This window comes from Babylonia areolata, chromosome 21 (assembly GCF_041734735.1).
Source record: "Babylonia areolata isolate BAREFJ2019XMU chromosome 21, ASM4173473v1, whole genome shotgun sequence".
NCBI lineage: Eukaryota > Metazoa > Mollusca > Gastropoda > Neogastropoda > Buccinidae > Babylonia > Babylonia areolata.
This window is the reverse complement of record NC_134896.1, coordinates 14,225,411-14,249,901: the sequence shown is the minus strand read 5'-3', so window position 1 is coordinate 14,249,901 and position 24,491 is coordinate 14,225,411. Positions and strand designations below refer to the sequence as shown.

General features: G+C 41.3%; 1 protein-coding gene across 1 annotated transcript in view; it reads right to left on the bottom strand.

Annotated features, from left to right (window-relative positions):
* LOC143295827 (uncharacterized) overlaps window positions 1-24,491 on the bottom strand; it is a 93,862-nt gene that overhangs the window by 10,316 nt on the left and 59,055 nt on the right. Inside the window, 7 exon segments of the mRNA XM_076607469.1 lie at window positions 2,150-2,295; window positions 3,105-3,288; window positions 4,914-5,012; window positions 5,772-5,963; window positions 12,080-12,196; window positions 18,125-18,424; window positions 22,278-22,418. Of these exon segments, the coding sequence (XP_076463584.1) occupies window positions 2,150-2,295; window positions 3,105-3,288; window positions 4,914-5,012; window positions 5,772-5,963; window positions 12,080-12,196; window positions 18,125-18,424; window positions 22,278-22,418 (1,179 nt within the window).

Sequence of the window (24,491 nt, the reverse complement as noted above, 5' to 3'; positions counted from 1 at the left end):
AACACTTACCTGCTCCTCCTTTTTTGGGGACATGGGCGAAAGAAAACATCGAAATAGAACACGGTTAACCTATGTAAGTGAATCGGTTGTTTTGCAACAAGAAACTATTATTTTAAATCCAACGAAACCCAGTTAACGTCTGTCACTCAAGTGGCTGTTTTGTAACAAGAGGCGCATAACTTCAAATCGATACACAAACACGCGTGCGTGCGCGCACGCACATACACGCACACAAACACACACATATGATATATAATATTATATATATATATATATAATATTCATGCTGTTGTAGGGAGAGTGGGGGGAGTGGGAGAGAAGTAAATCAACTATTTTAAAGTGTAACGCTTTTGTCACGCAGACTGTCGGTCTGTTTCTGTGATTAGGTAAAAATATATATAAAATAAAATAAAAACTTATGTGAACGTGGGAGTAAAAAACGACATTAGTTCTCAAAATATGCATGTGATGAATACATGAATATATACAGAGATCAAATACAAAGGACTGTTTACAACTGTGTAAGATTACCATACACAGCCGCATAGGCACTCATTAATGTTGTTGTTGTTGGTTGTTTTTTTTAACAGCCACCACCAGAGAATAACTCGCTGTTAGCACACAAGATAGGACTTCTGACAACGCTGGCCAGACACAGCACGAACTAATTTCTTCAAAAGCAATTCAATGCCATTATTCAAACGAAGATACACCAGATTCCTGTCAATGGCAAACCAGTTCAAGCATACAGTAGACGGGTCCACACACACGCGTGAGCATCTCTAGCGTAACTACGTATATGTGTGTACAAATGTATCTGTATAGTGGCCTCTGCCACAAGCAGGGACATAACACGTGGGAAACAAATAGTTAATCAACCCGCAGACCTCACACGGGGGTGTGTGTACATTCCAACGCCTGAAGGAGGGACACAAACTATTAGCTCTTTTTGGTAGCCACCATCTCTCTAGCACCAATCTCAGCCAATCCACTTACTGCCCCAGGGTCACATGATAAACTGATCTACACTTCCGCTGCGCGTGGACAGACGGGCAGACATTGACTGCGCCTGCGCCGAGAGGGGCTGAAAACGACACTGGGGTCTTGAGGTTGCCCTGGGTCATGCTTGTGGTACCCAATACCAACCACAGTCCACGTTGCATATATGATCAATACATGCACCTGACAAGTTCCCAGGGTGATAGACACCGAACTAGATTTCAATCCATACTTCAGAATATCAGAATATCATTAAAAACTATATCTTCCATCTCCGTCATGTGTGATACCCAAATTCAAAGGATGTAATGGTGACTGTGCATAATTTATTTTTTAAGTTAACATATTCGCAGTTCAGGAAAAAAAAAAACAGATCTTTGAAAGTTAGTACGTAAAATAAACTACATGCACAGTTCTTTGACAAATTAATGATATATAAACAAAATTGCAGGGAAAGTTTATGTTAACCATATAAGTATAACTATTAAGTAAAAAAAAAGATTTGTTTTATGTAATGACAAAAACATGCATGGAAAGATATACATGGAATTTACATAACCGCATATGTTTACGTATCAAGGGAAAAAAAACATTTCAAATTAACCTGGATTTTCCTAACAACGTAAAACAACATATCTGCATAACTTACAGAGGCTTTTAACATCAAATTTATTGTTGTCCATCCAAAAAGAGGCAAAGACATTACAACTGTACCTAATATCTCTCTCTCTCTCTCACATAAATGTACACACACACACACACACACACACACACACACACACACATACAAATGCACACACACACACACACACACACACACACACACACACACACACACACGCTTGAACACACGCACGTACACACTTGCACACACACAAAAACTTCAATAACTACAACAATAAACATACTGACAGTGCAAGACGATGAGAGTTCAAAGAGAGACGGGCAGAGACAGAGACAGACAGAGACAGAGACAGACAGAGAAAGAGACAGACAGAGCGACATAAAAACAGAGAGACAAAGACAGACAGACAGACAGCGTGATACAGAGACAGACAGACGGTGACAGAGATTTCTGATTTCGTCAGGTGCACAGAGAACGAACGCAAGAACAAAAACAGCACAAGCAAGCAAACAAACGGGCACATACCCTGTACTTGACACCATCAGCCAGAGAGATGGTGTAAGAGGGAACAGCCCCTTCTGGAATCTGCGGCAGGATGAAGTCTTTGGAAGGAATCTCATAGTTCTCGATGGTCTCCAGTCTCTTCTTCAGCATTTTCTCGTACTTGGTCACTGTCAGAACCAAACATCATCACCACCATGCTTGGACCACCCGCTTAAGAGCGGGACTACGTAAGTTCGTGTTCAAATGTGTTGTCAGTACAAGACAGGTTATGCATGGATAATAATGTAGCTTGGTCCAGAAACATCAACTTTCTGCTGTGCATCGTGCAATCTCTTCCAACTTTCCATCTGACCGTTAAAAGGACACCCTTGTAACTCCGCAAGTTGATGATTCTTGAGATATTCATTGATGTACCAAAATGTTTGCTCGGTGAATGTTGAATCATACTGATGTTATGAAATGTGAAAATTAAAACGAAATATAACCTTGTGTACAAGGGAAAAAAACCGTTCCATGTGATCTGGATCCTACAGTGGATCTTAATCAACCATCTCAACTGGTAAATAAGATCCTGGAACTGTTCCTTAACACCAGTCTTACCTGAGAAATAAGACATTACAACCACTCCTAATCACTCAACTCACCTTGAAAACAAGACCCTACAACTGCTCCCATTCATCCATCTCATTTGGAATTGAATGTCCGACCACTCTTCCGAATCCTCTGTCCTACCTGGACAACGGCTAGGAGAAATAACCTAAAATCCCATCCCAACCAAACATACATCTCATGCACCTGGGAAAAAACAAGGATCACACCAACTGCTCTGTCTCACCTGGAAAGAAATATCCGACCACTCTTCTGAATCATCTGTCCTACAAAGGCTAAGAGAAAGAACCTAAAAATTCCACCCTGACCAAATATACATCTCACGCACCTAGAAAAAGAAAATATCACGCCAATTGCTCTGTCTCACCTGGCCGTTTCTTGGGTTGATCGGGGATGCCCCGGGACTTCCTGAAGCCTGCCCAATACGGCAGCAGCTCCTTGAAGACGTAGAACTGCGCCTCGTCGAACAGCGAGGGCGTCACGTCCTTTCCGCCCAGGTACCGCTGGGCAGCCTTCATCGTCTTGGTGTGCATTTCGCTGGTGATGTCCACCTGAGGGGTGACAGTGGGGAGAAGGTGAGGAACGAGTTTCTGTGGAGTTTTACGGTATAGATTCACCCTTTAACTGCCGCTGACGAGTAAGCTCGTCACTGAAGTCCACCTGTGGGTGACATTGGGGAGAAGGTGAGGAACGAGTTTTCTGTGGAGCTTTGCGGTAAAGATTAACCCCTTGACTGCCGCTGACGAGTAAGCTCGTCACTGAGGGCAGCCTTCACCGTTTTGGTGTGCATCTCGCTGGTGATGTCCACCTGAGGGTCACATATGGGGAGAAGGTGAGCAGCGAGTTTCTGTGGAACTTTACGGTAAAGATGAAACCGTTGACTGCCACTGACGAGTAAAAGTAAGCACGTCACTGACGGCTGTCGTCTCACTGCGATAAAATTGACCTTACAGACCACGATGTCTGTCACCATTCTCATCATCTGGACTTCCTCTCTTGGGACTGCATTACTTTCGTTCAGAAAAATCAATGATATCAATTAAAAGTACACAAATGGTAATAATTGTACTTCAGATTCATGCATGCTGACCTTATTTCACCAAGGTGCAACAATAGTTAAGGGATGAACGGAACACAGACGCAAAACAAAATGTTGCAGATCCGAAAAAAAGAAAACTCTATCTGCAAAGCACGTGGACAGCAGCTGGCTCAGTGGATAAAGCGCCTGACTGGGAGTGGAAGGCAACGAGTTCGATTCAAACAAGGTATGGGGTTTCTATTACCCTCCCACCCCACCGCTAGATCCCGAGCGGCGGTATGCTAGTCTTTACGATGAGGCGGTAAGTCGAGGCCTCGTGAGTAGACCTGTATGTAGTTGCCGTACGTAAAAGAACTTCAGGCAATGTGAGAGTTATTCCTGACAAAGGTTCTGCCAAAGAATGACTTCGATATGGAAGCAAAGCTGCATGAGACATAGAAAAGGAAACAGCCCTTTCCACTCTTCTGCCCACACACCCTCCTTCCTTCTCTACCAACAGCATCCGTCAAAAAGTACTATGAAAGACGGAAGAGATAGCCGAATGGTTACAGCGTCGGACTTTCAACCCGATGGTCCTGGGTTCGAAGATTCATCCCATTATGGGCGCCAGGTGGATAATGGTGGGAATCTTTTTGTTTTTCCGATCTCCCATGTCAACATATAAGTAGACTTGCTGATGTATTAACCCTCTTTGTGTGTATACACAAGCAGAAGACCCAATATGCACGTTAAAAATCCCGAAACCCCTGTCAGCGCTCGGTAGGTAATGAAAACACGAACAACCCCAGAATGCACACCCCTGAAAACAGAGTACTGCTGCTTTTGCTGAGGTAATAACGGTCAAACACGTAAAAAGCACTGTCGTAAATACCACTGAGCATGGGAACTGCAGCCCACGAAAAACTGAGAGAAAGAAAGACATAAAGAAAGAAAGAGAGAAAGAAATGTTGAAAGAAAGAAGGATAAAAAAAAATGTAACGAAAAGATGAGACTTCGACTTCAAGCAGGTGAACAGACATCAGCGTTGAAAAAGTGGCAAGTGGATTCCCTGTAAGAACATGTTTGACTGTTTGATCTTCAACAAGATGAAGGTGTCCAGCTGAAGAGAGGAGGAGGAGAAGAAAAGTCTTCACTCACCTGCAGAGTGGGAGAGTACACCGAGTCCAGAAAACAGTCCACAATGGACTGCACCTTTCGCTTCATCATCTCTTCATCCGAAAACGCATGGCTGCAATCCTGTAAAAACAAAACAACAACAATAAAACAACGCTGTCCATCAACTACATGACAGACAAACATTGCATCACTGAAACTGAGTATCATGCTTCCTGATAAATGAATAGTGGAATAAATTAAGATAACGACACCGCAACGTCAAGAACATATACCCTACACACAAGCGACAGTTCCGTAATTTCGTTTGTCGAGTGGTTTCATTCCACTGACGGTTCAAAGAGGTCTGTGGGTTCCAGACATCCCTTTTTTCTTCTTTTCCTCTTAAAAAACAACAACATATTTTTGGCGATTATCCACTGCTTCGTGTTTTTTCTTGTTGTTTTTTGCCCAGTCCTTGAAGTGCCACTCTGCAGAGACTGATATGAGCGTTCTGCTCCACCTCTCTCCCTTCCCTCTCACCTTGAACTCCTGCACCTCGCTGTAGAAGAAGACGACTCCCTTCCCACTCTTTGTAGAAGAAGAGGACTCCCTTCCCTCCCCCTTCCCTCTCTTTGTAGAAGAAGAGGACTCCCTTCCCACTCTTTGTAGAAGAAGAGGACTCCATTCCCTCTCCCTTCCCACTCTGTGCAGAAGAAGAGGACTCCCTTCCCTCTCACCTTGAACTTCAGCACCTCCATGTAGAAGAAGAGGACTCCCTTCCCACTCTTTGTAGATGAAGAGGACTCCCTTCCCACTCTTTGTAGAAGAAGATGACTCCTTTCCCTCTCCCCTTGAACTTCTACACCTCATTCTGCTCCACCTCTCTCCCTTCCCTCTCACCTTGAACTTCTGCACCTCGATGTAGAAGAAGAGGTCTTTGTCCAGCTGGGGCATGCCGTCCTCCTCGCCGTGCTTCAGCACGTACTTGTAGAAGTACAACATGGGCACCGTGGGCTGACCGGCCGCCGACTGGCCCAGCGCGTGCAGGAACTCGTTCTTGTCGTCACGAGACGGCTGCGAGCGTCCCGTAGCCTGTGGGTTTTTTTTGGTGGGGGTGGGTATGTTGTATAGAATGAGTTAATTTCATTCAATCGGTACGGTTTGTGTGTGTGTGTGTGTGTGTGTGTGTGTGTGTGTGTGTGTGTGTGTGTGTGTGTGTGTGTGTGTGTGTGTGTGTGTGTGTGTGTTTGTGTGCGTTGTGTCTGTGTGTGTGTGTGTGTGTGTGTGTGCGGGGGATGGAAGGGGTGTGGGGAGTGGGGTGGTGCGGGGGGGTGGGGGGGGGTGCGGGAGGAGTATTCTGTTATGGTGTGTGTGTGTGTGTGTGTGTGAGAGAGAGAGAGAGAGAGAGAGAGAGAGAGACAGGAGGCGGAAGATGGAGGTTAGTGGTGGTGGGTGTGGGGGGGTAATTTGTTTTTTGCATGTGTGTCTGTGTGTGTCTCTGTCTGTGTGTTCGCGCGCACGCGCACGCTTTGTTTTGACTTTTTTTTTTTAGAGTGCGTTTTTGTGTAGTGCTACACGCCTGTGTGTATATCTGTACACCTATCTTTATCTGTCAATGTTCCCGTATCTAACTAAATACATTTTGCTCATCTGCCTGTGCCTATGTAAACACATTTCTATCTATTAACCACATCTATGCGTTTATGTATTTGTCCATCCGTATGTCTACATAGATATGAACAAAAATCATAAACATAAGTATGTTCATCCATTCATCAATGTATCGCTTTAATTAAGCACAGTGATACTACGTCCATTTCTACTTTTCTCTCCACCTCCATCCCAATCTCTCTCTCTCTCTCTCTCTCTCTCTCTCTCTCTATATATATATATATATATATATATATATATATATATATGTCCATCTTATCTTTATTACAATTATCAACCTACTTCCCTGAGCTTACGATTCAGATATCCAGAGCTATCTGTCTTCACTTCCTTTTCTCGTTCAAAACAAATCTAAATGGATTACAATTAGAAAACGTTCTTAGCGATGTTTCCCACAAGTGGGAAAACAGACAATAAAACAAACACCACAACTCCATGACTTAACACTGCTGATACCTTGGAAGGTCACGCCATTCCAAGAGAGGATAACAATTCTCAATCCTATCAATTATCCTTTTCCACGTTTGTTGACTGATGTATAAACTGGCTCACTGATTAGTCTTGATCATTGCTGGATGCTACAGACTAACTTAGTTTCATTACCATTCAGCATCATATATATTATCACGGTGATCATATCATCATCGTCTGAATTTATGTCGTAGCTATTTCTGAAGGATGCACGCACGCACCTACACACACACACACACACACACACACACACACACACACACACACACACACACACACACTCCTATGAATTGAAGAAAATAAATGAATACCAAGGAAATCTTCAAGCACATAATTATCCTAAAAGTGTTAGTCCACACAAACCCACACACAACTGCCCCCACCCCCAATCTCTTCACAAACACACACTGCTCTATAGGTACTGATGTATTTAGTAGAAATCCGTTAGTCTTCTAACACACGCAGCAGTCACTCCAAAATATGTGAGAAGGGCAATGAATTATATTCTAAATAATACACTTGTAAACATCATCCATCCAGATACACATCACATTATTCCGACTACAAAAAAAAGTACATTGTTCAAATTCATGACACAATCAGATGAAAATGGAGAGGAAGGGGTGATGAAGACGAGAAGACTGTGTACTGGGGGAAAAAACAACAGGCAAAATGGAAATATCCCAACTATTCCAAATATAACTCCTGTCGTGTTCCTGGCTGCACAAATATAGGGATGTGTAAGGGGTGGGGAGAAACTGAATGTCAATGTAACACACACACACACACACACACACACACACACACAGAGAGTGTATATATATATATATATATATATATATATATATAGAGAGAGAGAGAGAGAGAGAGAGAGATAGATAGATAGACACATAGATAGATAGATAGATAATACAGTATAACATACATACACACAGATATACAGACATACATACATAGATACGCAAAGGCACGTACATAAGACAGCGCAGGTTTTTACACACGCATTTAAAGAGAGAGAAGAAGGGAGAGACTGGGAGGGAAAGTAGGAGAGACACAGTGTAAGATAGAGCCAGAAAGACGGACGGACAGAGACAGACACCAAGACACATAGAGAGACAGACACACATACAACATGCCAGGCAAAAACAGACACAAACGTGAGCCGTTGTTAACATTGCAAGCTGACATCACGATGTAAATAAACACAAATGAGAAACGTGGATGAGTACATGCGCACTCAAATTGCTGCACCCAAGCCTTTCAGGACACACGTGTGATGGTAATGTGACGGCGCCAAAAGTGCACTTTCTGATTAAATAACTTGATAAAAGTACTTTTTGTACAGTTTTATTGTCTTCTATGTATTGTTTTCAATATTCATATCTAAAGCATTCTGTATGATAGCCGTGTCCGACTATGACCATCAGAACAGCAGAGGAGGCAACTGCTGCCCAGAGTATCTGGGCTAGAATTTTTATGACAGTGGAGAGTGTCTTGCCCAATTTACGTCCCCACTCTCTCGGCCAAGAGGGTTTTAGGACAGTCGGCGTTGGGATGGTTTCCAAAGGCCAACTAACCCCCAAGGCTGCAGCACTAAGAGCTTGTGTAATCTTGCCTCCTAGTTTGCCAATAATGGTCCTTCACTAAAGACTAAGCATACGTCAACTCGTGATAAGCTTAGCGTAATAACAGCTACAGGCCCGATTAAAAAAATACATTTCACAGCATTTTATTTCTTTTATCATTTACAGGTTGTTGTTTTTTTTATTTCATTTCGTTTCATTTTACTTCAGCTCATTTTAAGACTGTGCCCTGGTACCTATAAGTGTTGGGAAATGTGTCATACTGCGTAATGTGAAAAACAACAACAACACCACTCATTTGAACATACGTACAAGTCTTCCTCGTGACTAAAAGTAACGCACAGAAAACAGAAGATGGGCATGAATCGCTAAGAATATAAATGTCCATTAAAACAATTGTGAAAGAAAAATACAGGCCTATAGCAATGCAAAGCCACATGCATTAGTGAACTGTGGTCTTGAAGAAACCGTCAGCAATTGATTATTTGTTTGACAGTTTCAGTCATAATCGTCCATAGTCTAGATCTAATGACAACACATACACTTTCAGATAGTTTTTCTTTGTCAGTCTATGGAATATTCGGAGTTCTCTAACAAAGGATAAAACCAACATTTCCACACCATCTCATCAAACACCTAAACGCGTTCAGAAAAAAGCAACATGTAAGTAAAAACAGTTTAACTGCCAGAAAATACACACCATTTTTCCTTTGTATCAAATAAAACATTGTCCACTGGTGGGTAAATAAAAAAGCAAGAAAACGATTAAGAATACGTCAAAGAGAAGCCCAACAGAAACATTACAAACTCTACCAGGAAGTGAGAGCAGACCACATGTAACACGAGCTTGCACGCTGTACATTATATAGCTGGTAAACATAGCGTTTTGTTTGTTTGTTTGTTTGTTTTTACCCCTACTTTACAGTCTTGATGAGAACCATCTTGGACAGACATTTTCCCGTCACAGTGTGCCGAGCTATTCCTCGTAGGAATCTCTCTCCCCCCCAGCCCCATACCCTACCCTCCGAGGAGTTTAGTCGAGAACGTATTACTGCTAAAAAGTACATCAAAATAAATACGATAAAATGAATGAAAGATTTCTTTAAGACGTACAATAAAATAATTATAACACACACATAAAATACACTTTTTTTAATGGCGATAAAACGCATCATCATTATCATCATGAACACTTGTTCAACGCTTTTTCTCAAACAGAGCAGTCGACACTTCTCATCAAAGTGAGTTATTTCACAACCCATAGTTTCAGTAGGTTTCGTTACATAGTTTTTTTTTCTATTTGCCAGAGCGGGTCTGTTGCTTTATAGGTCTTTGTCGCCGAGAAAAACAACAACAACAACAACAAAAGAGTAAGAAACCACATAGTTACATGAAATTTCACTCACAATGATTGAACTGAATCGCTTCTGTATGTCCACATACATTGATGAGGGGAGTGGGGGGGGGGGGGGTGTTAAGAAAGGAGAGAGCAAGAAAGGAACCACAGAAACGAGACAAGACAAGAGGACAAGATAAAACCTTTTTAAACGAAGGTAACAGATGAGCAAGAACTTTTTTTTTTTTTTTTTTTCTTTTAAAATCAAGCCCTGGCAATATAGATGGCCCTGCATAAGAAAAGAACAGTACTCTGGAAGAACCGTGAAAAAGAATGCACAGTGAAACAGTATCGTTTTCATGTATGTTTCACGCAGTTGGCTAAATATACCATGCAAGCATTCAGCCTACACACAATCCCTACTTCAGTTTCAGCACGCAGGCAAAAATCCATTCAAGCGCACAGATCGAAACATTGAAAATTAGCATATCCAATAAATACATGAATAATGGAATCATTTTCCCAAGCAATCAAACGGCAGAAAGCATAGCATGAGCAGACGTCAAAACTCGATTCATGTATGCCAGAAATTAAAAAAACAAAACAAAACAAACAAAAAAAAAACACCTTGTCTCACAGGCTAAAAGAATGCTTGACAAAATACATATGACACGACCCTATTTTTCACATATGTATGTTGTATCAACAATACCGCTTACTACATCACCAACCGGCTCAGTAATGACAAACGAGTATATAACTTGATAAGTCATGTGTGTAAATACAAATATCGGGAGAATTTCTTGGGGAGAAAAAAACCATGGAGATAATTTCACTGGATGTCATAAAGGACAAAGAGAAAGGGACAGAGAGACAGAGACTGACAGACACAGAGACAGAGATAGAAACGGAAAAGTAGCAGTTACTAGCCCGCGAAAAAGGGAAATACTATTTCAACAGAAAAGAGAAGAAAAAAAAGAAGGAATAACAGGAAGAAAGGGGGGAAAAAAGAAAAGAAAAGAAAACATAAAAGATTTGGGAAAGGAAAGAGTAAAAAGAAATAAACACAGAAACAAAGAATAAAAAAAAGAGAGAGAAGAAAGTGCAAAGAAAGAGAGAATAAAAGAAATGAACTAAGGAACGAAGGACGAAAGAAGAAAAAAGAAAGGAGAATCACCTAGCTGCGCTACTTTGGAATTACATACCCACCATACCCTTTTTTTTCATTAATAATTATTACGCGCAACAGATCTATCTTTGTTGAAATAAAACAAAAACGAAAATCAGCAACGAAACAAATCCAATGAAAATAAAAACCATTTTTGTAAAGACAAATATAAAAAAAATTAAAAAGTACAATAAAGCCACCCTTTATACAGACCCAGAACAAAATAACGGTGTTGGATTGAACGGGAACATTCCACCTGTGGTTAGTGAGCACTGGAATTAAGTGTAATTAGATTGATTTGTCCATGAAGGGTAAGAATCAGTATTTTCATGAGGGGTGTTGGATGGGGATGGGGAATAAGTCAAGACAAGGACAAAATGTAACGAAAATAAATGAAGTATTGAAAACAAGCAGATGTATATATTCATCAGTTGCTGTTTTTTCGGTGAAAAGTTCTAGCCAGGAAAAGAGAACATGCAAGATATAAATACATATAAAAGAGCAGAAAAAAATATTTCCATGGAGTATACTGCGCAAAGAAGTGGATAATCGCAATGGCCAAAACTATCCCCCAAAACCATTCTATTCAAAATATCAAAATATTCTGATAGTCATATTCAATGGCGTCAAAATAATGCATGCACTACGTTCAATACACAGATGAATAATATGCATAAGAAAAAAGCTGAACACACACAAAAATACGATTATTTTTCCATTTATATCTTGGCGACAAACAGCACAGCATGCACACTGCAGAAAAAAAGTTTTTTTTTAAATACACGCGAAGAATACAAGTTGTTTAAACATGCGAAGAATAATTTTCTGGGGAAGAAATAAATAATACAGTTTTGACCTTCATGAATATGCAATAGGCAACAAATCAAGCAGGCGCATGCGCAGGCGCACCATCAGCAGCATGCATGTACAAGTTGAAGGCAGGCGCGGCAAGTACGGTAACTGGGGGATGGGAGTATACCTTGGATCGTCGGCCTTTGCGGCCAGTAATAGGGGTAGCGTCCGCCAGTCGGCTCCCCGTCTGTGAAGTCACCTCCCCAGCACTCTGCTGTCCAGATTCAGTGGCCTGAGAATCTGTCTATAATATAACCAGGGAGCGGACAGGCTTGTGTTAATAAAATGGACAGCACAGGACGCCATGTTACCTAAACTCCGTTAACAGCTGGCGGTTCAGGAAACTGCGTGTGTAATAAAACCATATCTATCATCAGTACCTGCGCATTTGTTCAGAGAACTGTTCAGGAACCGTAGACACTAACAACTGATAGGCGGATATTAGTGTCTATGACCAGAATCAAAGGTAACCAATTTATATTGCAACTCTTTTTACGATGAACTGATTGGTTGATTGCTTGATGGGTGGGTATTAATCAATGACCAATCACCTCTTTAAGCACACGATTGAACCTCTGTTCAGAATAATCAGTTGGGGCCAACATTTTGATTACAAACTGTAGTGGAAACGAGAAGAAACCCTATTTTTCAGTGAAAATAAGAAATAAACGTCCCACTCAATAAAAACATGAATAATATTGCTTCCGAATAATTTGTTTCTCAGCGCACAATGTAACATCTACTATCATTGATATGTCAGCAGATCAGTAATATTGTTTGAGTTATTGTTATCAGTTGTGGGCATCTAAAAACGTCTGTCCACCTGTTTCAACTTGGTTGGATGGTTTATCTTAAGTTTACAAACTGACGATGTTAGATCTGATTTTAGACTAAATCAGTTAATGGGTGCTCACTTACATTTATCGTTTACACTCAACTGGAAAATCAAGAAATATTCTGAAAAGAAAGGACTCTCTCTCTCTCTCTCTCTCTCTCTCTCTCTTGTATATATATATATATATATATATATATATATATATATATATATATATCACTCACAACACTCGAACGTACACACACACGCATACACACACGCACGCACGCACGCACAGATTATAATGAACTGCCTTTTAGATACACTACTAAGTAAGCAATATCATTCTGACCAGGAAAACCATGTTCAACAATAATAGGAGTTCAAAAACAACTAATTTAAAATGTCAACATGCCGTTACATACATTTTTTTTCTGATTACAACACACCATGTAGTTTTAAACTGAAACGCAGTATATTGGGTACAAAAAGAGTCAGTAAAACAGAATACATAAATGCAGCTTGTAACAAACAAACCATAAAAATGAATAAACAAGGCGCTTTGTAATCATTGCAACAGCTCTCAACAATTAAAAAAAAGTAAAAATGAGTGAAAAGGACTGTGATACTTTGAAAAAATGAAAAAAAAAACCACCACTGAACAAAATAGAGATATCACATGCCAATGATTATATATATAATCGACTCCACATATCCTGTGAAGTGATAAAAGTGACTTCAGACGTGTTCTTCGAAATGGCAAATGTGATTTTTTTGCTGACAAAAACATGCGCGAAACAGAAACATGAATGTTTATACCAGAACACAGAATACGGTCCTACAGCTATGCATACAAAAGTTGTTAACTCACATAAATGTATACTGTATCTATATTTTTTTTTCTACATAGAATAATTATAGGCAACGAATATCAACACGCTACCGAGTATTTTGGTTTAATTTCACTTTTCGCGTTTTTTTTTGTTTTTTTGTTTTTTTTGTTGTTGTTGTTGTTGTTATTTTTTTTAATATAATATATCAACAAGAACAAAATTCTACCGTTTCATATAAACAGCTATACTCTCACTTGTTACAACACTAGAACGGTACATGCAGGTATTACAACTGTAAACCATAGAGTTCACTCACATCCTCCTGCTCCTCTATTGTCTCAAAAAGCGACATTTCCTGGGGAGGAAGAAAAAAAGAGAGAGAAAGAGAAAGAAAAAAAAAAAGAAAAGAAAAAATCCATCAATAATCACAGCGTGCCATAGAGTGGAGAGAAATAGAAGAAGAAAACAAAGAAACGAACAAATAACAAACTTCCATTATAAAATTTTGTTGTGTTTTTTTTCTTTTCTTTCTTTCTTTCTATCTATTTGAAATATTCAGTTTTCATTCCACCTTCCATCTACCCTACTTTCCCAAAACTCACCATTCAGTTACCCCCGCCCTCCTCCTCTCCCACCTTCCAAATGATAACAGTCAAATGTGAAAATAAATACTTCAACAAAATGGACGGGCGCAATAGCCGAGTGGTTAAAGCGTTGGACTTTCAATCTGAGGGTCCCGGGTTCGAATCACGGTGACGGCGCCTGGTGGGTAAAGGGTGGAGATTTTTACAATCTCCCGGGTCAACATATGTGCAGACATGCTAGTGCCTGAGCCCCCTTCGTGTATAATATATGCAAGCAGAAGTTCAAATACGCACTTTAAAGATCCTGTAATCCATGTCAGCGTTCGGTGGGTTATGGAAACAAGAACATACCCAGCATGCACACCCCCGAAAGCGGAGTATGGCTGCCTACATGGCGGGGTAAAAACGGTCATACACGTAAAAACCCACTCGTGTGCATACGAGTGAACGTGGGAATTGCAGCCCACGAACGCAGAAGAAGAAGAAGAAGACTTCAACAAAATGTCTACAGATCATCAGTATGTGTGACGGGACATTAATTAAACAAAAATTCCTCCTCCTTCCCAGCATCACTATGCTGCCTGTCACCCAAGTGACGCCTAAGCCTCTGTCTGTCCGTCTGATTCAGTCTAACAAATACCAGTTTGGACACTGAGAATCAGTCCCGAGGTAGAACAATAAACAGTGGGAATCGATACCAGTAGAGGAGTGTCAAACTGGGGATCACTACTTACACACGACTGTCACTGTTAAAAGCGGGAATCAGTTTTAAAACAGGGGTGTACAAATTCATGCGAACAACTCGACGATTCTTCATTCAGACGTCTTCGTTTCACACTTAACACGTAACATGATTGTTCTGCTTGCAACAAAAACGATTCTCTTCAATAGGGAGAGAGAGACTTCAATAAGGAGGGAGACAGAGAGATAGAGACAGAGACAGACAGACAGACAGACAGACACACACACACACACACACACACACAGAGAGAGAGAGAGAGAGAGAGAGAAAGCGGGAGAGATAATCACACAAACAGGCAGACAGAAACGGAGAGACATACAAACAATAAATAATAATAATAATGGTATTTATATAGCGCTGAATCTTGTGCAGAGACAAATCAAAGCGCTATAAAGACAGACAAGAGACATATACACGTACAGAAAGACAGGGGGCAAGACTTGGATTGATGGTGAGGAAGCGAAAAGAAATGAAATTTTGTTCAACCAGAGTATTATAATAAGTAAATATACTTCTTTATTTTTTTTTTTACCCCGCCCCGGAGGAGCAGGGTTGAAAAAACAAAAGTTGGGAGTAGTCGGACAAACTAAGTTCATTCCTTCCTGTTCCATCACAGATATTTTACGATAAGCTGGAGTGACAGAAACAAAAACTGCTGTTGTTTTCTTTAAATCACCACAATACAACTTTCAGAAGGAGAACAAACACAAAAGCCGATTCAGTATCGAAGAGATGATCCCGCAAACGCAAAACAAAGCATTTCACAAGTAACGTTATCATATGGCAAAGAAAAGTACCAAAGAAGAAATGCGCATGTATATTTAAATGAGGTGTACTCTGACGTTTCCTTTGGCTGCTTAATTTTGGGGGGTTTTCTGTAAAACTACGAAAAAAACCTTCTTTTTTTTATATGAAGAAATATGAGTGCTTTCAATGTCGCACTCTCTCTTTTTCGATAGAAGAATAACTGAAACCTCGCAAAACAAAGCGAAAAGACAACGCAGTATTGGCATATATATATATATATATATATATATATATATATATATATATATATATATATATATATGTGTGTGTGTGTGTGTGTGTGTGTGTGTGTGTGATGCTATTATTGCAGTGCATATATATATATATATATATATATATATACATATGCTATATATCCGACATGCACTGCAGATCAGTATATTCATATATACACCACACAAGCAAAAGTTCGGAATATTTAGACCATGCAGTAGATAAGACACTCAAACCACTTGACACTCAAACCAGTTTAGAAGCCACAAACAGTTACTGTATTTCTGAATTCTTCGGGTACATCAATCAAACCACTCGGGCAGCAACCGCTACCGTGTTTCTAAATATTTTGTAACGTCAGTCAAACCACCCAGACAAACAATCACCGTTTCTTAATTAGCTTTTTGTTGTTGTCTCTGCTGTTTTAGTCTGTTTCTTGAAGATGCTATTACGTCGGCAACAGTCCTATACGGCCATTCTGTCGCTAACGGAAAGAGCGTGTTAAGCAGCTGAACATTTATGAGAGGATCAAAAGCCATGCATCACTGATCTCTTTACACTCCAGGGACGTGCAGTCAAAACACGCTAAATCCGTTCACCACCAGTGGTTGGGTTGGAGATAAACCAGCTGTGCCCCCTTTTTTCTTTTCCCCCTCTATCTTTTTCTTTGGGGGGCGGAGAGGTTAAGGCTTTAGGGTGAGATTCGCTCATTAGCAGCTAGGTTTTGGGAATCAGATGTATACAGTGTACTGATGGTATTTACGAACAGTTCGTATATTATTTAGAAATAATTTAGACTTCAGAGGTACTCCCGAGTCGCTCGACGCGAGAGGCAGTCAAAGCCAAGCCACCGTGTTCTAAGATGCTTCGATGCACATTAAAAATACAAGCAGTAGCATCAATACATATAATTGTACATCCGTGTGGACACATGCTGCTTGATTCTATGTTCTGCCAGTCTTCATGCTGTCGCACCAAAAGCCTTGTTTAATGAGAAGGTCCCCTCTACACCGTCTTGCACCAGCTCACCCCCTTTCCTCTTTCTCGGACTTGCATGACTCCAGCTTTTCAAGCATGGTGGGCAGGTGATGGTGTGTCCAGGACTTTCCTGTTGAAACGGTAGGTGGACCTCAACCCCAGATGAACAGACAGGGCATCACTCCTCTTCAGACAGCCAGGACTCCTCCCCACTCTCCTTGAGCACCATGTCGAAATCAACCCCAGATGAAGAGACGGGGCATCACTCCTCTTCAGACAGCCAGGACTCCTCCCCACTCTCCTTGAGCACCATGTCGAAATCAACCCCAGATGAAGAGACGGGGCATCACTCCTCTTCAGACAGCCAGGACTCCCATCCCCACCCCCATTCCTGGAACACCAGGTCGACCTCACACCCGGAAAGACAGACATCCAGGGCTCCTACCCCTCGAACAAAGAAACCTTCTCCAACACCAAGACCCCAGCGCTGATCAACATGATATTACGGGTTCAAGCCATAAGTCATTAAATTCATAGGGGGGGAGGGGAGTGGGGGGGGGGGGGGGCAGGACTCAGTTCATGGCCCTTCCAGTGGAGACGCTGCGAGCAGATGATGCCTGACTCTTTGATCTCTTTGATCCCTGTCTGACCACCTTGCTTGACACGCAATCTCCCCCATTAGTTGATGCCAAGGACCTTTCGCTGGCATTTTTTGTCAATGGCATCCGACCTCTGCTTCTCTCGACTGCTCTTCAGTGGCTCAAGATTACAGCTGTTTTTGAAGAGCGTTGGACAACCACAATAGAGTGTCTTTGTTTTTAAAGGATGGAACCCGCACGAAACCATGTGAGTAATTTTCACAACATGTTAGACATCCCCTGATCCCAACAGCAAAAAAAAAAAAAAAAAAAAAATCAGCACCACATATATGCACGCCACCAGTTCAGTTTCCGTTTTCCACCCCTCCTCCCTCTGTTTACAACAGAAATCAGCGTGTATAGATGTAAAACTTTTTTTTTTTGAGTAACAAGCGGTGTATAATGTTCAACCGTTACACCTGGTATATGATATACAAGTCAAAGCCTCTCCGGGTAAATGATGATGAACACAGCACCTCCAAAGCAAGAAGAAGAGAAAAAAAACAACAACAAAAGCTGCTGGTTTCACTGCAGAAGAAGAAAAAGAAGAAGAAGATGAATACCTTGGGCTCCCCCTCTCTCTCTCGCCCCTCCAGGATAGTGACTACAGCGCTATCCCCTCTGCGCAGTTTGCCCCTGCCCCGAACCCCCTCCGCCCCTCTCTGACCTTTGGAGCCTGGGCCTCCTCGAGACCTCCGAGCCCTGGCCTCGCGGCCTCCCTCAAAGAGGTTGACCTTGACCGAGGAGAACTGCATGGTGCCGATTTTGTTGCCGCCGCCTTTTTTCTTCTTCTCGTCGTTGTCGTTGTCGTCGTCATCATCGTTATTGTTGTCACCATCGCCTTTTTTCTTCTCGTTGCCAGCCTGGAGTCAGGCAATGTCAGAGTCTTGTAGAGTAGGAGGAGGAGCAGAAGGAGCAGGAGGTGCAGAAGAAAAAGAAGAAGAAGAAGAAGTAGAAGAGAGAGAGAGAAGTATCTGTGTGGCTGTGGCTGTGTGTGTGTGTGTGTGTGTGTGTGTGTGTGTGTGTGTGTGTGTGTGTGTCTGTCTGTCTGTCTGTCTGTCTGTCTGTCTGTGTGAGAGAGTGTGTGTGAGAGAGTGAGTTGTAGGTGGATGGGGGATGTGTGGGGATGGGGGATGAATTGGAGAGTGGAGAAGGAGGGAGAGGGGTATTGTGAAGTCTGAGGGAGCAGGGGGCATGGTGGGGGGCAGGAATGTGCGTGCGCTTCGGATTCTCTTGATTATTCTTTGATTACTTTGTCCTTACATCGTTATCATCATCATACTCCGTCATCGTTGTTGTTATCATTACTGACAAGCATACATCAATAGATAACAAATAAATGTTGAAATGAAAACAACGACAGCGGGATAAACGGCAGCAGCCCCACCAACCAACCTGTGGCGTTGATGAAAAATCATGCATTCACCACGACTAACTATAGGAATCAATATTGATAAGTGAAGTACAAAAACAACAACACATAAATGTACTCTTTGATACCAGTTCACAGACAATCGCACCCTGGGACACGTTGTTGCTGTTGTTTGTTTGTTGGTTGGTGTGTGTGTGTGTGTGTGTGTGTGTGTGTGTGTGTGTGTGTGTGTGTGTGTGTGTGTTCTTTTCATACAGAGAGGCACATACACCAGCAGATACTCGGATAAGGAGAACCAGAAGGAAGATGTAGACTCAATAAAGCATGGACATTTTGTTCCACCACTATGTCGCATTCATCTACTGCACTCTGGTTCATACGAAGAAGAACATGAAGGCGAATGACGTTGAACAGATAGTAAAAGAACTAAGAACCGACATTTTTAAAAAAAAAAAAAAAAAAAAGTTTTTATACGAAACCAACCGCAATAGAGACAGAAAGCAACAGCCATACAGACAGACACACAGAGTTCTTCTTGTGCTACAGATGGAAACACCACAGAACAGGCAAGCAGACAGACAGACAGACAGAAAGTTGGAGAGACACTACTGCACAAAACTATTCCGCTCCCTGATATATATATATATATATATATATATATATATATATATATATATATATATCGAGAGAGAGAGAGATACAGAAACAACACAACTCCCCACCAATCCACCTCTCAGTACTGGGACTAGGTCTAGATCTACGCAGTACTGTTATCTCTAATCGTCAAGAGTCGTCTACTTTCTTTCAATCTTTTTTTCAAACAACCCCCCACACCAACCCTCTTTTCGTTTCTGACTCCACTCCCTGTAGTCAGTCACACATCAAACACTTACAATTTCCACGATAAACATTATCACCATCCGGTAGAAGGCCTATGGATAACCCAAAACAAAATAAATAAATAAAACGTGCAAAATGCAAAAGTACACAGATAAAATACTGACACATCAAAACAGGAAAGTCATATTTAGCAATATTATCTAGGGATGACAAACAATCAAAAGCAGATGTGTAACAGGAAAATACCTGGAAAATATTACATCTGGAATGGGGGAAAAAAGATTATGGAAATAACCAACTGCAAACGGAGTAAAAAAAAAAAAAAAGTTCAAAAGAACATATTTTTTCTCTACATAGCTGTAGCAAGTGACAGACATCAAATCATTATCAAAACAGAACATGATGACAACAACATTAAAACGATGTAGCAAGTCTAAATGAAAACATTCATAAATAACCCTTGGTAAGAGTGGGACACAGAGTGAGAGTGTGGGGAAGAAGGCAGGGGAGGAGGAAGACAGAGAGAGAGGGGGGTGGAGAGGCGGGGGGTGGGGGAGTTAGAGGGAGAGAAGGGGGAGGGGCATCTGAGGATCGAAAGTCAAGAAATAATACTCATAAGAAATTTAAAAGTTACACGAAACTGTTTTGATAGTCTGATTGATATCTCCCACACTTTCTTTCAAACATATATGAAAAGTACATATGTGGACTCCCAGAAAGTAGTAATGTTTGTTAATCAAACCAAATAACAAATGAGAGATACCACACTAATAGCCGCTGACAAAGATACATAGAGAGCAGAGGTAGCGGGATGGTGGTAGTGGTGTGGGGCAGACACATAGACATAATAAACTTCATACAGTGAGCACCGCCAAATATTGCATCAAACATCATGAACAAGTCAAACATACGCACATAAAAACAAAATTTGTTCATTAAAAAAAAAGAGGTAAAACAGGCAAAAGTTAATAATTATGCACACACACACGCGCGCGCGCGCGCGCACGCGCGCATGCACCATGGACGCACAATTACAAAACTTTGCAAGAGCACCACTGAACGAAACGTCAAATTCGTGAGTACTAAAATGCAATCTTAAAAAAAAGAAAAAGAACACAGCAGAAAACATAGAGGATCGTTCATAGCAGTGCAACCCAAACTGATAAAACAGGCACAAAGATTTGCCACACCGCACCATAAATGAAAAATATGCGGATCAAAGGTTCATGGCCATGCCAAATTCATTCTTTTTTTTCTTTTTTTTAAAATTAGTGTTGCTTTTTAGAGGAACAAAGAACTTGATAACCATAGACATGTGGAAAATTCATGTCTGTTTCAAGCTTGACAGCTTCATTTTCTCTCTCTCTCTCTCTCTCTCTCTGAGACTCACATACACACACAAACACACCCACCCACCCACATTGCCAAAGACTCGCGCACAATTTCAACATCACACACACACACACACACACACACACACACACACACACACACCGCAACATACACAACTTACACCTACAACAATAACAGCACCCACACAGTCATCCCTCTCCAAATGCAACCCAACCATCAATCCACACCCATCCACCTCCCCCGCACGCGCACCTATACACTCACTTTCTCTCCAACCTTTCACGCATACACTCCCCTCTATACATATCCCCCCTCGCCCCCCCCCCCCCCCCCCCAAAAAAAAAAGAAGAAGAAAAATTAGAATACTATTACAGAATAAAACAGTGTAGTGTACAATCGTATCTCATATACCATCAGATATAAGAAATATCCATGCCCCCCTATCCCCCCAAATATTACATTATCTCATATAACATCAGATTTAAGGATTACAAGGATGAGGTAATGATATAACCCCCCTCTTACACACACACACACACACACACACACACACACACACACACACACCACTCTACCCACCCACCCACCCCCCAAAAAACCAACAACAAAAAACATTACGATATCTCATACAACATCAGATCTTAGGATGAGCTGTATGAGGTCATGAAATATCCCCCCACCCCCACCCCCTCCCCCACACACACCCCCAAACATTATGATATCTCATACAACATCAGACATTAGGATGAGCTGTATGAGGTCATGAAATATCCCCCTCCCCCCCAAACATTACGATATCTCATATAACATCAGACATTAGTATAAACTGTACGGGGTAATGAAATATCCCCCAAAATATTACAATATTTCATACAGTTTATAACATCAGATATCAGGATAACATGTATGAGGTAATGAAATACCTCCCCTACCCCCAAACAATATGGTATCTCATATATCCCCAAAAAACATTACACTGTCTCTAATAACAGCAGATATTAGGATAACATGTATGAGGTAATGATACATCCCCCAAACATTGCAATATCTACTTTATACCATAAGACCAACATATATGAGGTAAAGAAATACCTCCCCCCCGCACCCCCCCCCCCCCCCCCCCCCCACACACACACACATATACACATTACCTTTCCCCTGCTGGCCCCTTTGAAGCCAGCCTTCTGCCACCCGGAGTAGAGGGACTGGTCAGACCCCATCCTCATGGTCAGTTCCACCTGAGACATGCTGGCCAGGTCCTGGGGGCTCACCCCTAACTCCCCCGCTTGGTGCTGAGCAAGGAAATGAAAAAAAAGAGAAGATATTTTATACATATAAATCTAGATCTAGATCTTCAAGCACGAATGAACTGGTGATTGATATGAAGCAAAAAGAAAATTCAAGCGGAACAAAGGACAACGACAATGACTCCCAGACAGACGCGAAACCCAAAGCGGACTCCAGTCTTCTTGACGTGCCATCAACAAGGAGCTGGTCAAATAAATATCAGAAATGAGTGATGTCTTCTTCATGTGTGCGTATTTGTTCGCTAGAAGAGACAGTCCGGGATCTACAAGGCACACGGGTTTTGGGTGGAGAGATCATGAGAAAAAAACAACCAAACACAAACACGAAAAGAGACACAAAAGACACCCATCAGACATACGCAGATGTGCTGAAGCAAGGTCTGAGGCACCATCAGAGTGGACATCCGATGCCACAAAGACAACCAGCAACGAAAATCAAACCACCGATCACAAAAACAAATCAGAAAGAAAAGAAAGAAAATGACGTCAGCAATAAGAGGCAGGATGTTCTAAAACAAAATTACGCAACACCGGTAGAACAAGATCTACCTACAGCTCCAGTCATTCATGATTACGTCTTGAATGGCATTCAACCAAAACCACTTGGACAGTCTTACGGAATATAAGTGCACAGTGTCAAAGCTAGCTCCACCGAAGAGTTGGAGAAAAGATTAGATTCCGTCACATTAAAAGAAAACCAGTCACCCGATGTGATCCTGATCCATTGCGGAATCAATGACATCAAAGCAAAAGACGCAACCACAGCGTCCAATTCACTCATCACATCAGCTAAGAAAATTTCCCGTAAACATCCAAATGCCAAAATAATAGTCAGCAAGATTGCTCCCACCAAAGAAAAAAAAAAGAAAACAAAAGAAGCAATTTCAATGCCATCCTATCTGTCGACCTGCAAGACAACAGTGAAATAACAGTTATATCTAATGAAAATTTGAAAACCAGCGAGACAGGATCTACCCCAGCCAGAAAGGAACCAGTGTTATTGCGGGTAACATCAGCAGACACCTACGGGACCTCTTCTGGGAGCCTCCACGGCAACTGGCAAGGCCAAGGTACAACGAGAGGACCTCAAGACCCCAGCATCCCTCCCGTTACAGCCACAAGTACCTTGCTGAACATAGAACCCGTGGTGGAACCGCAACGAACTGTTATATGACAATTAATGTAAATGACTCTGGTCCGTCAGCTATGCATGTTCTCACAAACTCTGACAATGCTAATTGAAATTTCATTAATTTTGTCTCCCAGCCCCATCTTTCACCCCTCCCCCTGTTATTCATATTGTGTATTTCTTTTCGAACCAATTACTCTGTAGTCCTACTCGTCCACTTGATCCACCATTAGTGAAAATCATCCTCTTTTTCCATCTTCAGGTTTAACACATAGATCATTGTGTTTCCTCTTAAAACAAAGACCATTTAAGTAATCAAGACTATAAATACGATCATGCATAAACAAACAAAAATACAAACAGTGAAACTCTTTCAGTGGAATTGTAGATCTTTGGTTACAAATCTACCATACTTAAAACATCATCTCGCCTCACAACAGTATGAAGTCTTGTTATTGATGTCCCTAAATATTACGCCAGCCAAACTGCCCAGTCTGCTGAATTATTATTATCCACCAGTGCATGAACTGGGGGGTTCAAACAGAAAGATATACACCGCAATATACATTCGCGAAGGGTTGGAATACGATATTTGTGTACCGCCGTATCCAAAAAAAATATCACTGATATTCATGGATATGTAGCTACTGTTAATTTTAATAACTCCATGACATTGAATGTAATATCAGTATATATACCCAGGGGTCCAAATGAACAAAATACGGAATGGTTACGTTCCATCCAAGATCATAATAGTGGTAGCCTAAGTGGCTGATAGCGGGTGACTTCAATGCTTACTCACCATTCTGGGAAAAAGACTGTAATACAGTTACTAGTAACCGTCTTGTTGAAAATGTAGTTGATAGCTCGTTTAATCTTCTCAACGATGGTAGTATCACCGGGATACCAGACATATCAAAACACAGAGC